The sequence below is a fragment of the Amia ocellicauda genome, chromosome 21 (genome assembly GCF_036373705.1).
Source record: "Amia ocellicauda isolate fAmiCal2 chromosome 21, fAmiCal2.hap1, whole genome shotgun sequence".
NCBI lineage: Eukaryota > Metazoa > Chordata > Actinopteri > Amiiformes > Amiidae > Amia > Amia ocellicauda.
In genome coordinates this window covers 2,507,070-2,524,436 of record NC_089870.1, presented here as the reverse complement: position 1 = coordinate 2,524,436, position 17,367 = coordinate 2,507,070, and the positions used below count along the sequence as shown (strand labels likewise).

Genomic DNA, 17,367 nt, shown 5'->3' with positions numbered 1-17,367 from the left:
ATGGCATCAAGCAGAAACACTCCAAGAATGCGCATGTCTGAGTCTCTGTGCAGAACTGCGCTTCTCAAACGCGACCCTTGTTCTGGAATTAATGTGCCTCAACCAAATTTCGAAAATAAATTCCATGTGCATTGCGTGTTGACATAAACAAACAAACGTGATAAATGGACAATGAATGAAGACGAGATGAAGGAGAGTAGTGTGGGTGAAACTTCACAGCAAAGTGACCGCAGTGAATCTGTCCCGAAGAAAGGTGCATCCTTGATAGTGTGGACATGATTTGGTTTCTAGACAACTGACACAAAACAGGGGAACGTAATTCAATGTCACTTGTGTCCTATTATTATTATTATTATTATTATTATTGTTTCTGTTAGGATTTTTATTATTATTATTATTATTATATATATTTTGTTTTCCTTCCGCCAAAACTTCTAATGCCCCTAAAACGCTCATACATGCATGAAAACTCACGAAACTCGCAAGTGTTGTAGAAACAACTTATACCTACAAATGCAGTGAAAACTACACGTGTCGGTAACATGGTGCCGCCGGCATGTTGCGATTAGAGGTGAAATTGTGAAATGCTACAAAAATCTTCTTCTCCAAAACCAACGGACACATGCATATGCCACTTCATACACATACATACCTTATGCCCTACTGTTACGCTTGTTCATCAGAAGTTGCTCGGTCTCACGCTTTGTCCGCCAGGCTGCGTTTTCTGATTCAAGCTTTGGTGCCTTCTACTCCATGCCACTTATAACCACTATGCCACAAATTGGTATGCATGACACTAGTACAGAGTACTACCAAGGTTGTTAAAGGCGAGTTGCCCCAGTGAAAAACATGGGTGCTGTGGGCCAATGAAAAAAAAAGTATGCGCCGCTTCAGACAAGTTACACATTTCCTGCACACTGGAATGCAGTACACACATGAAACTCTGCACGTGTGTATGCCTCTGCCTTGAAGAGAAAACAAGAGAATGAAGTTTGTGGGGTACACGGTTTAGCCGTAATGTTGGATTTAACATGAATCCGTGTGCGAATATGAAAACGGTTACTACTCCAGAACGATAAAGCCCAGTGCCCTGAAACTGTGCATGTATTACATAGATACTGCAATCTATCAAATGTGCAAAAGGCAAGTGACTGCATGCAAGAACATGGCAGCCACAAGCAAATGACTGAGCACGTATGCAAAATACGCATATTTATAAAAGCATGAACTTTGACCCAAAAAAAAACCATGAGCCATATCCAAAAACTCACCAAACTTGGCACAATAATAAATGACAATGTTATGCTTGATTGTGGTGAGTTTTGTCACCAACGCTGAAATGGCGCACTGGTACCGATGCTAAAGGCCATGTCACATGCAGCAGTGAATATCTACAGAACAGTGAATCCTAAGGTGCTTAAATTTTCAGTGATTAACACTAGTACAAACATCTGTCAAAGCTGAAAAAGCCAAGTTGATTGGACAAAAAACATGGCTGCTATACACCAATGAAAATGACAGCCTCAACCATGTACTGACATTCGTTATGTAGACCTCTACCTCCATCATGTGGACAAACTTGGAAATTGCGTTCTGTATCTTCAATGCAGAAAACTTTAAACTTTAAAATGTCCATAAAACGCTTATACATGCATGAAAACTCACAAGTGTTGTAGAAACCACTTATACCTACAAATGCAGTGAAAACTGCACATGCTGGTGTCATGGTGTTGCTAAATATTGTAATAGGAGTCTAAATTGTGAAATGCAACAGAAATCTTCTTCTCTAAAACCTAATGGTACAAGCATATGCCACTTCACGCACATGCATACCTTATGCCCCACTATTAAGCTTGTTCATTAGAAGTTCCCCGGGCGCACGCTTTGTACGCCATGTAGCATACTCTGATTCCAGTTTTGGTGCCTTCTAATCCATGCCACTTATACCCACTGTGACACAAAATTGCATGCATGACACTAGTACAGAGTCCTACTGGGAGTGTTAAAGGCTAGTTGTCCCAGTGAAAACAATGGGTGCTGTGGGCCAATGAAATAAAACGTATGCGTTGCTTCAGACAAGTATCACATTACCTCTACACTGGAATACAGTATGTACATGAAACTCAGCACCTATGTCTATGTCTGTGCATTTAACATAAAACCTGATAATTAACGTTGTGTGGTACACGGTTAAGACGCAATGTTGGATTTAACATGTGTCCATGTGCGAAAATGAAAACAGCTACTAGTCCGGAACTCTAAAGCCCCGTGCCCTGAAACTTTGCATGTATTACATAGACACTGCTATCTATCATGTCTGCAAGAGACAAGTGACTGTGTGCAACAACATGGCAGCCACAAGAAAATGACTGTGCACATATGCAAAATACACATATTAACAAAAGCATGGTATTGACCCCAGAATAACCTATCAGCAAAATTCAAAAACTCACCAAATTCTGTTACATTATGTCACTTATGACAGCAAATATTTTCAGAACTATAGCCTAATGAACTTAAATTGTCAGTGATTCAACTAAAAGAAAGATCTGTCAAAGTTGATGAAGCCAAGTTGATAGGACACAAAATCTTGCTGCTGTACACCAACCAACATGAAAGCTTCCATGTCAGCCACATCATGACATTCCTTATGTAGACCTCTACCTCCATCATGAGGCCAAACTTGGGAATTGCTGTCTGCATCTTGAATGACACAATTAAAACTTCACATATATGCTAGAATTAAGTGAAAAATACAATGGCACCTTTCAAAATTGATGCATGCAATCAATAAATTAATATTATACTTCACTGACATTGAAATACACACTTCAAGTGACAAAATATTGAAAAACTCAAATCTATACTACATTGGATTAGAATTGAAAAGTACACATTTAATAACATGCATTTAAACTACAAATGCCTGTTCAAATCTGAAACCCACTTATACAACATGGAAGCCTTAAAAGTTGCATGCAACTTCTAGTATTATTTTTGCTTTATGAACAGTATAAAATGGCCATTAATAAATACCAGTATCATCAAAAATGAGAAATTCTGCGATACTGTATTTTGGCCATATCGCCCAGCCCTAATCTATACTGTCAACAGGTTATGAAATCCAGATTTAGATGTTCCTGATGTAGGTGTATAGTTGCTCGTCTGTGTCTCTTTATCTGATCTGTGAGAGAGATCAGAGTGACTGCTTTATGCAGTGTGTTTGAGGTCAAGGCCTTGAGAGGGAAGCCATGATCAAAAACCACTCAAAGCACAACTGATCTGCTCAGCCAAAGCATTCCACTGCTGGACTTAGTTACAATCACTCTCTTAATTGTTTGGAGGAAACCGAGTTCCAGTCAGTTTAATTATTCAGGAGAGGATGGTAATAAAATATTTTGATGCAAATGGATTGGAAGAACCACATGTTGTCTCACTCTTGTCTAAAGTACATGCGAGGCATACACACACACTGATCAGTGAGCTTTTTTTTTTTTTTTTTTTCATTTTACCTTGATTTAGGAATCACTAATTGTTAATTACCACAACCCTCATACCAGAGGAGGAGAGATGAAGACAATAAAACATCACCTGAAAATGTCAGGCCATTCACTTCTTTACACACTGCAATCTCAAAGCACAATAGAGCACAATGAAGACCTCAGATGAAGCACCACTGACATTAGTGCAGGCTAACAGAATCCCAGCAAGCAACAGGGGTCACTTCTGTACCGAGTAAAACCCTGGCAGACTAACAAAACCCTAAAGGTGCAAGGCCTAATGTGTACAGAACCAGATCTCTCAAGTTTGCCACTAGACCCAAGTGCTCTGTGCAGAGGACTTAAGCCACTGTGATATTGTGTCTAAAAGGTCTTCATCTTACACTGTGCTGTAAATTTCAAGAAGATGATCTGACTTGGGGTTGTACAGCAATTCATTAAAACTACTTTATGTAGGCCTAGTGAAATGTACAGTCCTCTTCCATTAGCTAGAGCACTATGCAGTTTATTTGTGATTGCAAAGTTATTGATGAATGTGTTTCTGAGAAGTTATACATAATGCATGGACTGCCTTCCTGGTCTCTGAAGAAGGTGAATATCTGAGAGCAGCAGGCGCTCTCCGGGGCCCACAATGACCCTGGCCACACTTTCAGTGACCTGACAGGACACCACCATATTCATCATCCTCTGACCTCAGCCTGCTAATCTGTTTGCAGGCGCTGCAGGTCAATGAGGAGATCCTGCACTGGGGTGCAATTACCTACCCTGGCAGGACTCTGCAGCTGAGCCAACAAGACAGGCCTCCAGCACCAGGGCTCCCTAGCACTGGCTTAAAGGGATCAATTTATATCAGAGGGATGGATGGACGAAAGACCCCATTGTTTAGCAGTTTCATCTGTTTTCAAGTTTTACAGCTGCATCATTTTTTTTGCAAAAACCAAGGGCACAGTACAGAAACTATAATAACTTTTTATCTATAATAACTTTATCATGTGTTTATGTCTAGGCCTATATATTTATAAATATTCTCAAAATAAGGTAAAAAGTGCTGAAACTCTCAGCTGTGCGTCTTATTTTATTTTGGCTGATTACTCAATGAGAAATGCATAGAACGCAGTCTACAATACATTACAAAAAATAGCAAGCATATGGAAAATTTAGAAGGTAACTAGTGATCCAATCTCCCACAGTGGGCAATGTAAAATAGCACTGCGCTGGGGCGAATAGTGTCTAGGTTGCTAAGCACAGCGATAGGCATTATTATACAAAGATGAAGGTCTCTCAGAGAAGAAAGACAATTCTTATTTTGGAGAAAATGTTTGTATGAGATTTTTCATTGGATGACACAGAAGCACAGAGTTACACTGCAGCCTAACAGAAATCAGGACAAACACATCAGTTAATTACAGAAAGCACAATCATTCACCACTGAATATTTAAAAATACATTTTGACACAGGTAAAGTAATATGTCAAAAACCCATTATTGCAGACTACATTTAAGATCCTGCCAGCCTACAAAACTCTCACCCTTTCTATCTACCAGAGACAGAGAGGTAGATAGAAAGAGTGACCATCTCATTCTCCTTCCCTAACCTTTGTTTGCTTTATCAAGTTAAGACAGACAGCTTCAGCAAAAGTGTTTCACGATAGGTTATGTGTGTCAGAGAGTGCAGGACTATATCTTTTATGCCATGTAGTAAAATAAATGTACCAAATCACAAATTATTTATTTTAGTCAGCTAGCTTTAAGAGTCACAGTGCTCAACCTATACCTTAGTGTCCTCAATGGATAGCAAGGTCAGTGCAAATGAATAACTATGACTCTATGTAGAGTTTCTTGTCTTGGAGTGCACTGTGAGCACACACATATTTTGTAAGATTCTGGACAACAGTGAAATGCCATCTTTAATGGAATGTAATGGGGATAGCCTGAACCAACTGTCACAAATGTCAAATGTTATAAAGGTAGGTGTGTAAAGCAGTGCTTACAGGAGTCCAGAGTCCTGACCACAATCCAATCATTTGGTTGGAACTGCAACAAGGTATCAGAATGCGACCAGCTTTTCTCCCTGCATTATAAAATACAATTCCCAGTGCCTCTCAAATCGATCCACTCATCTCTTTTTTCCCAATGTTAAATGCTTGTCACCTAATTTGAGGCAAATCTGCATCAGAGGAAAGTTATGAAAATTATGAAAAAATGCTGCAGTTCCATTTCATCATTACAAAGCAACAGCCTGCAGTTTGGAGGACATGAAAAGCATCAAACTGCTATATGCAATATGTTTTAATTTATATTTTAACATATCTTTGTTGGCAAAACGCAAGGGTAATTTATCATAGGAAACATAACACCATTACTATATTAACTAAATACAAATTATGTACTGTGCGGTACTACTATAAAGCTCAAAACACACTTTCAAGAAATGTCTAACTTGCATGGCTACTTAAAAACTACATAGCTTCCAAATTCATTCCACACTTTGGAAGCGTCCTTCACATTTTCTTTTTTGGGACATTTAGTTTACCAACTGCATGAACATACAAAGATACAACTACTCAGATGAGAGACTGCAACACTTTTCCACTGAGGACAACCAAGTACAGGCTTCTTTGTGAATACTGTTCACAAAGGAAAAGCTTTTGGTCTCTTTTTCTCTACTCAAATTAGTACAGTTTGGGTAATTAAACGACCATATGCTCCTGGTGAAGGATTACATTATTTGAATCCCAAGATTAGACCTGCTACTAAATCAATCTTAAGAAGAGCTTGGAGGCTGGTTACTCAGGGATCACACATTAAGGCCTTGTAAGTCTACCATCCCATTCATTTTCAACTGCATACCGCTGTAGATTTCCCTTTGGCGGGGTAACATTCAGCCAGTCAAGATACTGTAATTTTGTCCCTTCACATATAATCGCATTGGTACAGCAGCTAATAGATTTATTTCAGAGGGAATTACTTCATGCTGTGTTTCTAATTATGTAGACCAGTATTTAGAGTTTTTCTTTAAATACATGCGAGAAAATAATGAGAAAGAGAATTACCTATAAAGCCAATGATTTGTCTCTAATTTCAAATGACACACTGCTTGGTAGAATAATGGACAGTCATAGATCTTTCCTATTGCTGCAGATTCTAAATTAACAACCACACAGTTAACGATTATGTAACTTGGAATAAGGTGTATTATATTTACAATTTACCAGCAATTTTAATTCAAAAAGTAATCCAATCCAGTAATAATTTGTTTTTTTGTTTTTTTGGTTCAGTAACATAATAATAGAAAGACCAGAAAACTGCATTTTAATATTTAATAGGATAACCAGTACTTGCGCTATTCAAAATCATTGCCAGTAGCAAGGCAGGACTTGCTTATTAATCTGGTTGTCCAGCTTCAGTAACTAGCAATAGAGTGGTAATTATTCAAGGATTAAAAAAAAAAAAGCAAAATCTCAGATACAAATCTAAGCCAAACCAGCAACAAACTTATATCTAGTTCCTTTTCATGGAAATGGTACTTAATATAACTTGATAGAGATGTACCCAGGAGTGGCATGCATCCTTCCACTCTGACAGTGCACAGCTTTGGTTTAATTGTGAATGTGAACAAAGGACTTATTTTTCAAAGCCATCCTGAGGAAATGACTCGTCTGACATGGCAGCTTTGCCGGGAGTTTAAATGTGGGCCGAGAGTCCTGTTAAAGTGCAGCATGGTGGTAACTCGTCTGGGCACCCAATGACTGTGAAATCCAACAGGGCAATAGGCAAACTAAGAGCCAGGGCTTATAATAACCGACTACATTGGAAGCCCGAACCAACCCCTCCTGCACCATGTTAATCTGCTGCCAGCACTATAGCCACAAACCATGCTACCAGGGACTTTTCTTTATTATTTATTATTATTATTTCTTAGCAGACGCCCTTATCCAGGGCGACATTGCAAAGCATTTGATATGAGTGTTAGAAGAATTGAGACTTCTTCGAGTCTGACACACTGGAAAACACTGGAAAACACTGTGTAACTGCAAAGGCTGTTTCCAATTGGCTACAGGCTGCATTCACACTGCCAAAGGAATCTGGACACACAAACAAACAAACAAACAAACAAAAGATAACTGACTGATGTTACATGTAGTCAACAACTCAATGTGATGAACTCTTAAGTGGCTTCAGGATGTACTAGTTTTAAAGCTTAGAAATCTTCTGACAATAGACAAAGCTTTGATGCAATACTGTTCTATCCATACTTTTTGACTCATCCATGCAAACAGTCAGTAATTCAGAAATCCCTTCATCCCCGAAAAACTAGACTGCCCATAATAGAACAGTTGAATTGCTTAATTAAATCAATACCTGGTATTTGTTCCCCATTGTTTAGAAAGTGATGATTTAGGGGTGACCTATAAAATTAGCTCTCTGGGACCAGGGTCGGGCACCACTGCATAATGATCTTGAGGTCTTGAGTGTAGCATCAGTCACCATGGAATTACACAAGCATTACAGCTGCACCAAAAATGCAGCAGCACTGTCCAATGCAGAGACCACCTCCACACTGAGAATCCCATCTGAATTTCACAGAACTATCCCCAGTGGCCTAATACCAGCAAATTAAAGCAGACAGGGTGGTAAAGTTCAGACAGCTTTTGCTTCAATCTAGGCTACGTCATAGCTGTCAGTGACCAGGACCTAACCCAAGACAACCAACTAAATGAAGAGGGCAATGCCTAATTTAGACCACGGTTCTTTTCAATTTACACACCAGTGTGTTTCCTATAGCTTACTAGGTACCTGTGAGCCTGCAGTGTTATCAGTGAGAGCTGTATCAGGCCCACTCAAAAAGCTATAGCTCTGCTGTTTGAACTGAGGCCTGGCAGTGTGAGAAGAAGAGGATGGTCTGGCAGTGCATGAGAGCATGCAGTCTATATCCCTGCCATGTACGTATGAGGGCTGGAGTAGTGAGCCAAGCTGAGTCACAACTGTTTATTTCAGATAGAGGGAAAAGAAAAAAGAAAAAATCTCATTCCATATTCAAACAGAAGGAAACATAACAGCAGGAGCAGCACACTACAGCACAGAGCACAAAAAAACTAACTTTCTACGGTAAAACACCTGTTTTGCGTAGCTCTTTCATACTATATCATGCATTCTTGGGTTTGACTCATATCTTGACACAAAAGGTAAACTGAACTTTGCAGAAGGAATTCAGATTGCTAGACTGAATGAGGTAACTCTGATGAATATGCTGTGAAATCACATCCTGTCTCCTTTGTTGCTTTCCACTAATATACTACACCATCACATTCACAGGTTCACGCTACAGTTTTACCATGTCAGATGGCTGACTGAAGGCTGACTTCGGAGAGAGGCTCTTGATCTTACCACATCTACAGAAACACTCATCTTTGAACTTTGATTAAATAGGACCAGATATACCATAAATACGGAAGTAAATTAAGTATTTTGACTTCCATTAATGTGAAATAGACTATTCCCAGCAATGCATGGCATTATTTGTGGTTAGAAAGTTTACAGATTTTTCAGAGATGTTCAATGGGCATGTTTAATTCTTAAAAATTGTACTCAAAAAGGTCTCTAGAATTCTCACGGAGAGAGAATACAGTTTTTCCAAGGAACAGCTGGGATGTAATTTTCTCTCAAGAGCTATTACGTAAGCTGTATGGTGCTTACACTGAGCGGTATTCCAGTACAGCAGTGAGTTCAGTGTTTCAGTGCCTTTATGGAGTTTAGTAACTGTGATACGAGTGCACTTGCCTATGGAAACAAGCCTATCCACAGAGAGAGAGACAGATCAGTTGACTGTATAAAGATACAGTGTGAAAAGTGTGAGAGAGGGAGGATAGCAGGAGTCAGGGAAGGCTGTTTAAGAGAGAGAGAGAGAGAGAGAGAGAGAGAGAGAGAGAGAGAGAGAGAGAGAGAGAGAGAGCACCACGCCTCTGTAAAGACTGCAAATTGCTTTAACTATGATTTAAAGGCACAGAGCTATTTGTTTTATTTTACTTCAAAATCTCATCTGTCCACTCATTGGAAAGTACCTGCCTTTTTTTTTTTTTTTTTTTTTTTTTTTAACACAAAGTCTAACTGAATTAATACGATCCACTCAAGACTGAAGCAGAAATGGCTCATGACATGGTCCCTTCTGACAGAGATAGGGTATGGTTCATATGCACTGGAACAGGGAGAAAACGCCATAGGAATAGAAGGGGGAAAAAGAAAATGGTACAATTAATTATATACATGGCTAGATAAACTGCCACTCACAATAAAGGCAATGTCTGGAACAAAGACATCTGTAGTTGAGTCTCTTTTTGTCTTTGTACAAGCCTCCCCATTCCCCAGTCATAGCAGGGGATAGCCATTAAACTGAGATGCAGGGACATACCACACCTGCAAAGACAGCAGTAAAACCATAAAGCTCCCCCCAAGACTGGAACCAAGTCATACTGAGCCACAGCAATTAAACAGGGAAACAAAAGAAGTCAAGTGCAACAGAGTAGCCCGAGGCAAGATCAAAACACAGCACGGAAATCCTATGGGACTGACCTGGAGCATGAAGCATTCTTAATGGTTTGTCGTTGCAGAAAGGACTCAGTTTTCAGCTAGATATGAAATTGTCAGAAACTTGCCATGTTCATGTTGCTGTGAACTATGAAACTATGAGAACAGACACATGCAGGCTAAAGATGGCTGGTGTACCCTGCTTATACAGGAGTAAAAACAAATGGCACATTTTTATTTGTCATCTCTTTTAACATGTGACGCAGTGATCAAAGATCAAAGATTATCTTGAATTCGACCAGCGCATCTTAGCCACGGAGTGAGCAAAGAACTGTGTGGATGCAGTGGGAGCTTTGTTTCAGGGTGTGGATCAGATGCTACTCTGGTATTCTAAAAAGGCATTGCTGGGACAACTCAGTGTGAGTGAAGGCAAGTAGAGCAATTTACAGATGATAAAAAAATGGGGAAGCCTGGAGAGGAGAAAATACTGTAGTAGACAGCCTGCTGTTAAAACACGAAAACAAACCAGTAATTCGGCGGATAATACAGTCCACCTCGAAGTTAACAATAGTTCACTAACCAACGACATTTCAAACTCGAGTCGTTCACTGTGGTTTCATAACATAATCTCATATTACACTGGCCTGCTTTCTATGTAGCCACTTTTCTAAAGCCCAGTTCCTGCAATGCCTTGTGACTAATGATGGACAAGTGTCAATATGATGTCACGGTCTAGTCAGCTGACAGGTTTATTCAAAGGATGCCACAGACTGAATATTGATCAAGATATTTTATACCCAGGCACAACCCATGGCAAGGCATGCTCAGTACAGCTCCTTATGGAAGAGCAAGACATCTATACAAGTTGATCTGCCTTCCTAAACCACAGAAATTCTTAACCAATTTTGTATTCCCTGTGGGTCCTAAAGATTGTGCTTGACACGAGGCAGCAACTCAGACATATGGCTCCATTACCCAAAGAACCTGCTTTCCACAGAACAAGAAAAAATCCATGCAGCAAAAAACGCTGAACTAGTAAATACAGAATGTACAACAGGGCTGAGTGAGCGTGCCTCACCAGGAATCTGTTCAGCAAGGGTTACTATGGCAATGTCAGGTAATTCAAGCCAATATCCCTTTCTCTCCCCTCAATCAGATCTTGGCACATCCAGTACTCCTAGTATGGGTCTGAGTGCTGCGAATGTTCATGACAAAGCCACAAAGAGCCAGTAGCATGCACTCTGGTCACACCTTCATACAACTCTAAGGTTGTATTCGAAGGTTTGAAGGTAGCTTTAAGCCTTCTGAAAGTTTGGAAGGTATAGATAGTGCCAGCCTGAAGGCATTCCAAAGACAAATCAGTTACTTTCTTACCAGTTTCTGTGCATGTTAAATGCAAGTTTATATATGTAAGCATACACAAAGTATATTATCTGCAAAGATACAACTCAATCAGAGTGATCTGCTTTCACAAAAACACTGACATTTTTTCCTAACTGCTACACCCACCAGTTACTTTGACAAGGAGTCCTACGTACTTGTGTCCCATACTGATAGTGTCTGGCCTTTTCATATAAAAATGATACAGGATTTTCCATCAAAATAATTGGGAAAACAAATGACACCAGTTAATTTAAAAATTCTATCAAAAATTCGAACCTTTTTTGGAATTTAGTTCCAAATTTTGGAAGGTCAAAATGTACCCTTCTTTACCACCCTATGCATCTCTTGCTATACTCTGAACTCTGTTCTCAAACACTCCAAATATCATAGCCCATTACCAACTTAACAAAGCAAGAATTTTATTCTAGTATTTGATAGTTTACTAGCTCACTAGTACCACATAATGGAAACTGCTTCTCAAAACACAATATTTACACACGCCACATTCACACTCCTACCCTATTCTAAGTATAAGTGCCTACTGTAAATCTTCCCATTTTAGAAAAGGTAATATACTAAGAGTGTAATGTCTGAAGTAAATCTAAGTTAATAACATCTATGGTGGTTTTGTTTACCAATTCATTGGGGCTTTGAGGCTGCTATTAGATGGTATTCACTACCAACATTTAAAGTCTCATTTTGGAAGAGATCTGCGATAAACCATGTCAGAAGCAGCTGCAAAATGTATCCCATTGTCTGACAATTGAGTTTTGCTAGATAGCCTGTTATATACATGGTATCAAGCCTGACTGGCATCTTTTGTTAAAGTACACAGTGGACGAAATAGCAGGACACTACAGCCCATTCAGTAGCTGCATCTCGATTATTACTTCTTGCCATCTTGCCAACCCTGCAAAGTAAACAACAATTAATTGATCTCATGGGCCAATTCAGTGAGACAGGTACAAAATATGACATGGGGGTGGGGGGGGAAGAAGTAAGAAAGAAAAGAGGGTGGGGGAATCACCTCTGAAGGTACCCCAACTACTGGCACTGAAGTATATTCTATACCTGCATTCCAGTCACAAGATCTGTGAGACTGTGAGATACCTGCCACTACATTCCTTTAGCTAGGTGCTATGCCACCATAGAACTGTTTTGAGCTGGTGTAGATAATCTAAACAATATCCCAGAAGAAGTCGATTTCCAATTATAATTGCATTAGGAATTACTCTATACCAGAAAAAGCCTGTTTAAGAATCACATAAGGATAGTAAAAAGTACTGCTGATTTTTATTTTTATTTTTTAATACCACAAGCGCAGACCAATTCAAAAATTTTTTTTCTTTAATCAACAGATGATATGGCCTTCAAAGCATACATTTGTAAGTAATACAATTACGAAATGATGTGTCTGCCTTGCCTAGGTTTAAGAAAAAACATATGCATCCTAAATGGAAATTCAGTTATATTTCAGTTGAAATATTTGTTCCTGGAACTAGGTAATTTCCGGTGTTTCAAATATTTCACTTCCAGTAGGGAGAGCGATTATTGAAAGGTGGTTGTCTGCTAAGAACACAGACAATAAAGACATGTAGACAAACACATAATGTATTAAGCAACCTACACTAATCAAGAGGAAGCATCTATGCCCTGAAAGAGCATCCAATAAAACCAACTATCCCCAAAACAGAGCCATCAACAAAGCATTGCACGGCCATAGCGGTCTTTTACCGTTTCCACTGTCCACACTTAGGTGCAACTCGGATTGTCCATTTCACACCTAAACATGGCTGCCTGCGTTTACTTTGCATTGTTGTTAAGTGCAGCCACCCCAGGAGTGAGTGTGAGACGCCAAAAGTAAAACAGCATTCTGGGACACTGCATTCTGGGATTTAATAGCGGTTAGGTTTGGCTCACAATTTCTAAAACTACTTCTATAGTTACCACTTTTGTTTTTAGCATCTTTAACCTTTTTGTAATGTAGTTTATTTCTGTATTTTGTCACAGCACTGTATTGCAGTCCAATGCAGTCCTTTCTCCAGCAGGAGTTTCGTGATCTTTTCAAACACTTTTAAATGTCTTACTGCTCCAAGAAATTGATCCTGTATGGCACTTTCCAACCATACACTAATAAGCAGTCTAATTTAATCTTAAAGGTATTTTTATTTAAAAGTTAACGAACATTCTTTCTTGGAAAGTGTTTCTACTGCATCTCTCGCATCAATAGAGGCTGCCATTATTGTAGTTCCAACTTCAAAATGGAGTGACAATGCATCTGGCAACGTAAGGGCACGTAACGATACTTCTAGACCATCTAGACCACAGTTTGGGACTCAGGGAGTGCGACATATGAAACTATACCTCCTGAAACTAGTGTGGTTACAGGAAGAGATGCAACTGAGCAACAGTGGAAACGGGGCATTTGATTAATTAAAATGTTTCCGTGGCAAAAAAATTTAGAATCTAAAAGCCTCATTAGTAAAAACAGTCATTAGGCCATAAATTAATCTCAGCATCCCAGGGGCAACTGTTAATGCCTCAGAGGATCTCAGCCTGCAAACAACTTTAGTTGGGGGTAACAGCTACTGTGTTTGAACAGGCACAATACATGAGGACATTAGTTTTATCCCCCCACCCCCTGATAATTCGGTAAGGGACAGCACAAGAAGAATGTCCAGACTGCAAATGCTAGTGTCCCAAGCCACACCACTCCAGCTCTTCATAAGCACAGTCTTAATCAGTCTGCTTATGCTTCATAACACAACATCATTGGTGAACACGGAGTAATCTGGAGAGAAATTGGTCCTTGTTGGTGATCTGAGATGTTGGATGTTCTTCAATCACTGTGGGTCTGTAATACCACTGAAATGCTGTACTGAAATTGCTCAAAGGATTACAATCAGATCCAGCTGCAATTCGAGAAGGCACAATTTAGCCTAATGGAGAGCGGTATTTCTTGATGACTTATTCAATGCAGTAATAACAGATAGACAAGATCAATTGTATTTTTGCAGGTTTCCCTTAATTTGCAGACAGCATCTGGCAGTACCACCCCAAACTAGCTGTGGGGGTCTGTAGCCAAAAAGATCTACAGTAAAGCATGCCACTTTATAAAAAAAATAATAATAATGAAACTGCTTCTAAATGTTAATAGACCCATAGAGGCTAAATACATATAAAATAATCATTATGGACCTACTTCCTGTTTGAAACAATTTGTGGTTGCTTCATACACACAGGCATGTTTCAAACGCTCTCTTTCTTCGACGAGTTTCAATATCAAATGTATCTATACCCTTTTTGCTTGTGTTTTTAGGTTCTGGACTGTTACAACTGCAAAGGTTGTCACTTTAAATGCAACACAGTGGGTCTTTTAAGGACACCTTTTAAGACATCCTCCCCTCCTCCCTCTCTAAAAATACAGCGGGTTACAACAGACGCAACACGGGAATCCAACTCCAGAGCCCCACAGCAGCCGAGCACGCTTTGTTCAGCACCGCTGCTTCAAACCCCCTGCAACTGCCCTGTCTGAAGTTGTCATTTTAAGGTCATTGGCACTTCTCACCATCTCAGAAGCCCAGTTCAGAGATATGACTGACTGTAAGCGACCCACTGCCTAAATGATACTGTTTCGAGGTGTGGTACATTATGTATGCGCTTGCCCCCCAGTGTAGCTACCCTGTATCACTCCGCCATGTTTGCTCCCCCCAAGCTCACCGGATTGTAAACACAACACCCCCACAAACCTTCCCGGCAGCATTCGAACGAGTCGGTGTGTTATAAATGACACAAACACGTGTTATTTAGGCTGAGGGTCGCTATCTAGTAGTAACAAGACTGCATTCGTCCATTTTGCCAACAGTGATAGAATTAGCCAAATGAAATAAAACAATGAAAAGTATGCTATATTGCAATACACAATTAGCATCGTGTTTGTTTGATTCGTGTCCAGAAATGGTCCCATGCCGAATACGATGGGCACTGGCCAACATTAAACTGATGAAAGTGATCATTTTTCAATGATCTGTTTAAAGTACACATTTATCGGTGGAAAATCACCCCCAAGTCCGGTGAGTGTGAACCCCGATGCAGACGTAACGGCGAAACGGCCGTTGAAACGGGAAGCTCCCTCCACTGCCAGCCTGAAGACATACCCAGACCACACAGCTACACGTTACTGCTCATATTAACAATAATATATCTTAAAAGGCTGAACATTATGTTTCAATTTCTCCCTCCATTCATTTCTATTGGCGGTGGGTGGGGGTTGGGAGGGAAGTGGGAGGAAGAAAAAAAAACTTTTATAATGTATACACTAAATACTGTATGATCTCCGTAATAATACCACAGGAAGACCACTGACCAAATATCGACGTAAAATAAAGCACACACTCGATTAAGCAATGTATCGTCAAAGGTGGGGGAAGCAGCACCGAAACCCTTACAGGCTGTGAGAAAGGAGGTTCACTTAAAAAAAAAAAAAAAAAAAAAAAAAACATGGTATAGCAGCAGAACTAGTCGTCTAGCTTAAAACCGAAATACCCAAAACAACAATAAAACTTAAACTTTATTCGCGGAAAGTGTGTGGCTGCATCTTCACAAAATCGACACCGGAGCCCAGTTCGGTCGATCAGACGCGAAACATTTCTCAATAAAAACAGCACGGAGGTCCCGGTACCATCATCATCATCCTCCTCCTCCTCCTCCTCCTCCTCCTCACACAGTCACCCTCCTCATCCTCACTGTAGCACACTTTAGCAGGAATAAAAGGGGAAGAACGCGCGGAGTGCACGAACAGTCCGCGCTGTGCAATATCCATACATTCACAAATAAAGAAGACAAAAGTAGATTATTATCCTACCTCCGACCCGGTACATATTCGCAGCCATGTCTGCCCCGGGTCCTGGTGTCTCCAGGTAGGGGTATCCGTGTGTCGCTACCGTCGCTAGTACTGCTGTTTAGTGTTGGAAAATGGTGGATTGATCAATGGAGAGCGCACCAGCTCAGGGTACTTAAAGCGACAGTACACGCTTTATTAAGCTCGTCCGGGTCTCGTTGCTAATTAATGCCGCCAGAAACCCGCGTAAATTTGGATAGTGTCCGCAACAAAAGCCGTAATGCGCTAATCTTCACTTGCGGGAGGAGGGGGCGCGTTTAGCTGGCATCACCATCCAAATCATACCAAAGCAGGAGATTGTGCCGTTGTATGCGTTGCCCCCCACTAGGGGCACCAGTTGCAGTTCCGCTCTAAGGTTTTGGCGACTTAAACTTATTCAAAAGTATGTATAGATACTTCAAGTTGTGCGTTGTCATTCATGCGTCTCATATTGAGGTCCCATGAGTGTCACTCTGTCTGTGCAATATCACATACAGGTTCTAACCCACTTCATACAATGTGAAGTGTCCTCCTGTCTTATTGCCAAAGATTTTGACTGGGGATGTCATTCATACACCACTCTCCATTGTTTCATAATGACCACAGATCCAGATTTGTACTTGCCAAGTAGTAACTGATGACTTAAAAAATGGATTTTGGACTAAAAGATGAGGCAGTTACGAGTTCCCTTGTACTTTTTCATTTCATTGATATGTTTAAAGTTTGATCTTTCCTTCAAACACAATGTTCTGGACATTAAACCGATGCTATGGTTGCAGATCCAGCAGTAGTAATCTAATGGGATCCCAGAATGATTTTTAGAATGTATTTGAAAAGTGTTATTCGTAAACCAAAAACCAACATGAAGTATGGTTGCAAGCCTGTATAGATCAAGAGTGCCCTGCCCTTTTCTGCCATTCTTCAGATTGTATAGAACACTCTCAAACATCAATTAATATTCACCTAGAATAAATGCATAGTGAAAACATTAACTAAATAATAAAAATAAATAAGGGCTGAGATAAATTTACATCTAGAAACCCAAGTGACCACTTTAACTATATACAGACGGGTGACAAA

General features: G+C 40.0%; 1 protein-coding gene across 2 annotated transcripts in view; it reads right to left on the bottom strand.

Moving 5' to 3' along the window:
• The window catches only part of mta1 (metastasis associated 1), an 81,779-nt gene extending 65,189 nt beyond the window's left edge, over positions 1–16,590 (bottom strand). For both annotated transcript variants that reach the window (XM_066694098.1, XM_066694099.1), the window contains exon 1: positions 16,273–16,590. In XM_066694098.1, coding sequence (XP_066550195.1) covers positions 16,273–16,300 — 28 coding nt within the window. In that variant the 5' untranslated portion in view covers positions 16,301–16,590. The remainder of the gene's footprint in view (positions 1–16,272) is intronic.
• Positions 16,591–17,367: the final 777 nt, after the last annotated feature.